General features: G+C 34.9%; 1 protein-coding gene across 1 annotated transcript; it reads right to left on the bottom strand.

The window, feature by feature from the left end:
* Positions 1–1,249: 1,249 nt before the first annotated feature.
* LOC111886973 (QWRF motif-containing protein 2) lies at positions 1,250–4,740 on the bottom strand. The gene is made up of 6 exons (XM_023883205.3): positions 2,966–4,740; positions 2,286–2,405; positions 2,076–2,192; positions 1,913–2,002; positions 1,729–1,836; positions 1,250–1,621 (listed from the first exon to the last, which is right to left on the bottom strand). Exons 1-6 carry the CDS (start codon positions 4,433–4,435, stop codon positions 1,565–1,567), a joined length of 1,962 nt encoding a protein of 653 aa, XP_023738973.1. The 5' UTR covers positions 4,436–4,740; the 3' UTR covers positions 1,250–1,564.
* Between the last annotated feature and the right edge of the window lie 970 nt (positions 4,741–5,710).

Genomic DNA, 5,710 nt, shown 5'->3' with positions numbered 1-5,710 from the left:
GAAGACCTGGCAGGAACCAGAACCGGTGGTCCGGTTCGGTTCCTATTTTCCACCAAGTTCGGTTCCCGGGCCGGTTCTGATGCTCATCCCTGTAAAAGAATATTACTAAACACAAATCTCATCCATTATCACTTTACTTTTTGCTTTATTAAATTATTTTTCTTTGTATATTGCTTCTTCTAAACGTAACATATTAGTGTGTTCTCTTCTTTTCCTTTGTAAGCAGGTGCAGTAAGAATGACATTGACATAGTATATTTGGAACCAATTCCTATAAGGCTTTGCGAGTCCGGGTCTTGAAATCTTACTTAAATCATAGTCCATATCTGTTAAGTACGTCGTAAAGTAATAAAAAATTATGGGTGACATTAATCTTGATGATCTTAATGTGAATTGAGTTTATTTTGCAATTCACTAAGTGGATTAACTCTAATGATGCGATTTCATAGATAAATCAACAGTCTCATTTTAAAGATAAACTTTTATCCTTGAACCAAGTCAATTTCAAATATTTTTTGAGTCGATATAAAATATTTCACAAAGTTGGATCGGCTCAATTGTAAAACTTCGAGAGAGAATGTTTCACACCGTGACCTTCATGATTAGTACAGAATGCATATATAAATTCAAAAAGAGCTATTCACGTCACACCGTATAAATGGAAATTTTTATTATTTCCCTAAAATCAAAATTTATAAGACGTTTTGAGCAAAAAATAATAATTTTTTTATAGTTAGTTTCTTTTCAAAAAATAAAAATCTCTAAATGTTAAAAAGAAAAATACCCGTAATTAATAAATATATAGCAAAAATTTTCATTTTTTGGTATTAAATAGTATACATGTGTGATATAACAAAAAAAAAATACAATTTCACATTTCATTAAAAAGAAAAAACATCACTAATGTTGATTTTTCATTTTTTTAAGACTTACTTTTTTCGAAATAAATAAAAGTATTTACTATTTTTTATGCTCTAAAAATTTGTATACATGTAGATATACAACTACAATATTCACAAAAAAAAAAAAAAAAAAAAAAAAAAAAAAAAAAAAAAAAAAAAACTTTTAACATTATGTATTTATGAATTATGACTAACCTTTTACGGGAAAAAAGACCAAAATTTATCATTTTATGTACTAAAAACTGATATCTATATCTGTATAAAAAACATTTATTTTTTTGCTTTCGGATTGCCACCACGAGATTTTGTGTTCCTATATATATATATATAAAATTATATATGTTATCGTTATATATATCCTAAAGAGAAAGTTTTGCAAAATTAAAACAAGTATGATTGTCCATCCAGACTCCAGAGTCCATATGTACATATATATTTTTTCTATACTAAAAGAGAAATCGCTTGTATATATGCATATACAGGACAAGACATGACCCACCCCACCCCACCCCACCCCACCCGTATTTCACAAATCCAAAACAAGTAAAAGTTACGCAATCTTCCATAAAACCCCAAGTATCAGTCGGCATCGTGGTATAGGGGCAAAGTAGGAATTTCCAGTGTAATAGTAGTTAGTAGTGTTTGCAATTTTTCAGTAAGCAGTCAAAGAGAGAGGCGTTGCAGTTGTAATACGTGTGTCCTCAAACTGCAGTTATGCATCTGGTTTTCATTCAATAAAACATGAGTATATATGAAATGATGATAAATGTGGAAACTCAAATAAAATAGAAATTAAAAAGATAATTTGGAGTTTGATGTTTATTTACCTCCAAGTGTGTGAGTATTGACAACAGATCTTTGCACTCATTAATCTTGAAACATTCGTTTGTTGCTGTGGTTGCTAGTTCAGATGCTAAAGCGTTCACATGCTCCACCTGTTGAGATTTAGTTGTAAAATATATTTTGTCAAACCTTCATTACTAAAGAAAGAGGAAAGGGGATTCAACAAACCTTCATTACTAAAGAGCATATTGAGGAAGCCATTGCTTGCATCACATCAACAGCTGAGCAAATAGCATCTTTTAAGCTTTGAACATCCACCTGAAAAAGTAACAAATGTTATTATCAATAGCAATATAGATTTTAATAACACATGAGACTGAGATGAAATTACCTTTGCACCCTCAACAAGTGGAAGACGAAGGGTAGCAGATTCTAGAGACACAATAGTCCCAGACAATGAAAGAGAGTGATCTCTCTCACCTTGTTCCCACACTTTCAGATATGGGATCTGCATTTTTGTCAAATCAATGTTTTATATTTGTTATTACAAAGCAACAATAATTAAATATAAAAATGAGATAATTCAAATTTATGTTCTTGCCTGATTCTTAAGGAGGGAGTGCAATTTCAAGTTATGCCTCAGCTGTTGTATCTCAATTTGTTTGGAGATGACAGACTGTCGCATTTTTGATGTAGTCACCCATGCATTATATAGACTTTTCTGAAACAGTTTGTTACAATTTCTCATTAAAAACCTATGAACAAAACATCAACTATTTATGTACAATAACCAAGAGTGTCTAATCCACCTCTAATAATAAACACAACACAAGGGTATTATAGGAAACACAATTCAAAAACAAGGGTACAGCTTGCTATTCAGCTGCTGTTCATGTACCAATGCTAAAGACTGTTCCAATATACTGATCATCTGTATGTGAGAACAAGAATTACAAGGCACTAAATTTATTCTATAAATAGCTTAGTACTTGAATTAGTAATTTAGTATGCATCCAATCCAAACTAGTATCATTACTTTACATATTTAGATTTGTAGAAAGAATTACTACCTGCTGCCAACATTAACCAAGTACCATGTAGCCTTTGAAGAGGCAAGTTTAGAATAAAAGATCATAAGCATATTAACCAATCAAACATGAAAGGCATGTGCTCTCTCAGTTCAAAAGAGTATCAAGTTGAATACGAAATGAAAGAAGCATATAACACACACATAGATTTCATTATGCATACAAAAAACTTTAGATTTTAAGTAGGCATTACCTGAGCAGTTACTCTCTGGACTGACATGGCAGCATCTGCTCTTGCATTTGCAAAACGCCATTGCAAATACTTGTTGTGTAGAAGCCTCAAAACATGTGCATCAACAATGGCGTTCTCTCCTACCTTACTTCTCCTGGTTTCTGCAGCAAAGCTGAGAATCGAAGGCGTGTTGCCCAAATTACTGCTAAACCCTAATCCGTTCCGTGATCTTGTTGGACTAGGCATACCCCTTGATGGTGTAGGCACAATCTTACTTGGGGAAGATGGCCTAGCAGCTCCTCTAATTGAATTGCTTGGGGAAGAAGGCCTAGCAGCTCCTCTAACTGAATTGCTGGGAGAAGACGGCCGAAGAGCTCCTCTAACTGAATTGCTGGGAGAAGATGGCCGAAGAGCTCCTCTAACTGAATTGCTTGGGGAAGATGGCCGAAGAGCTCCTCTAACTGGATTGATTGGAGAAGCAGGTCGAACAGATCCTCTAACTGGACTAGGCGACAGTCCTCGTGGGGATAGTGTTGGACCATCTTTGAGATGCTTATGATTTCGGGACAATGGAGGTGAAAGGGGCTCCGGTTGTACTCTCCTGAGACGATTAACAGTTTCCTGCTTAAATCTAGCTGGCACCACAACTCCACGAGGTGTTCCACCTCTATTGTTACCTGGAGTGCCACCAGAACCAGAGAAAACACTCTCAGCATCTGAAACAGTACGATCGGAATTATCACAATCACTAATCATTGATTTTTGTAAATCTCTAACAGAAGAGGCTGTCCCAGATCCATTCAATTTCATATTCTCATTTGTGAAATCTACACTCCTGGTCAAGAAATTCCCCTGCCGAGATCGCGCTGGCCACCTTTGCTGATCAACCGGCTTTGAATTCACTGACTTTTTAACCGGCGTCGAAGCCCTCCTCTCCGGTGTAACATGTCTCGATCCAATATTAGCACCAGTGGGAGCCGGCTTGGATGCCTTACTCACCTGAAGCGCAAACGATTCACCTTGAAATGAAACTGACAAACTCCTCGCCGGCAATGACGTTAGCATCTTCGCGGTGGTCGACATCTCACCAATCCGCGGAGTCCCAGGACGACGTCGGTCGGCCGACTGAGGTCGCTTATTATTCACCGTCGATGCTGGCGTCATCAGATTAGCTGAAGAAACTAACGGCGACGGAAACCGCCTCCTTGGAGTACCCGTGGAATTCGAAGACGACGACGTCGTTGTAGAAGAAAAAGAAGACGACGAAGATGTCGACGTCATTGTAGTTGAGATAGAAGACGAAGAAACAGTAGATGATAAGTACCGTGAACTAACATCTCTAGATTTCGGCCGCCGTGGAACAGGAGGACCATTGTTATCAGCCTCAGAAGGTACCAGCGGCGCACGCTTTGCTTTCGCCGGAGGAGGAGGGCCTCGTGATAATACCTTTGGGTTAGATGTAATTGTTGGAGAAGACACGTTAGCCACCATTATATCGCATCCTCTAATCAAAATTCACAGTTTCAAACCCTAATTCAGATCAAATCACAAATTCCAATAGCTCAAAGAAAGATTCCAGAAAGAGATAGAGAGGGAGAAGTGTAAGGCGAATTAAATGTGTGTAAGATTTGGTATAATCGGGTGAAAAAGTGGTGGTAAGGAATCGGGATATAACCGTTACGTTTCGCCGGCGAGAAGATTGCGCGGAGGAGAGGGGGGAGTGGGTTTAGGGGAGATTTGTTGAGCATAAGTATAACTGTCCTTGCGACTCCCTGTCACGTGTGTATGCGGAAGCGCGTGATTCGACAATATATAGTTTCTTTGTTTTTTAGAAATTCTTCACCACATTTGATCGTTGATCCTCGTTACATAAATATCATAATTAAATAAAAGGAATTATTGTCTAAAATCTAAATTTTATATAATAAATCTAAATTTTTATCAAGTATTTTAATTTTAATTTAAGAATTGGAAAGATTTTGGTAAAACAATTGTATGAGTTAATAAGAAGTTTATATTTTGTGTAAGAACAAAAATAAGAAAATTTGTTAGTTAAAAATAAATCATTAATCCTTAAGTAAGCAGGTTTCATAATTACTATATTATATATAGTGTGAAAAGTTGTACCGGTAAAGCTTTGTAAAGATAATGTTGTCACTTAAAATGCTTAAATTGGTGCAAATATAAAAAGATTGGTAAAGTTTTGTATAGATAATGTTGGTCACCTAAAATGTTTAAATTGGTGCAGATATTTATTTAAAAAAAACAAAACAAAAAAAAAAAATGTCACAATAAAAATCTTTACATATCATATAGTATTTAAAAGATAAATAATTAAGCCATTACATTTTCAAGCCTTTCTTAAAAAATCATAAAGATTTGAACTTTTTATAACAAACTAGATTGTAATCCGCGTTAAATCGCGGGGAACACATAAAAAACATATAAATGTCTAAAGATATTGCATAATAATTATTAATTTTTTTATAGTTATTGATATTATTGAAATGTATAGAAGATATATTGAAATCGATAAATATTTATAATCGTTGAAGAACCGCTTTCTAAACAACATTTTTTTGTTTTATTAGTTGAACGACATTCATCGTCGCATATAAGTACCTTCAAAATCATAAATAATTACATTCGTGTAATTTAACGAAAGATTGAGGGGTAAAACACTAAGGACAGGACTTTTAACTTTTTTTTCTTGAAGAAGATAAATCATCACTTGAATCCATCACTTTGTTTTATTGTTAATATTAC

Source organism: Lactuca sativa, chromosome 4 (genome assembly GCF_002870075.4).
Source record: "Lactuca sativa cultivar Salinas chromosome 4, Lsat_Salinas_v11, whole genome shotgun sequence".
NCBI lineage: Eukaryota > Viridiplantae > Streptophyta > Magnoliopsida > Asterales > Asteraceae > Lactuca > Lactuca sativa.
The sequence above is the reverse complement of the archived record's forward strand: the minus strand, read 5'-3'. Positions and strand labels throughout refer to the sequence as shown.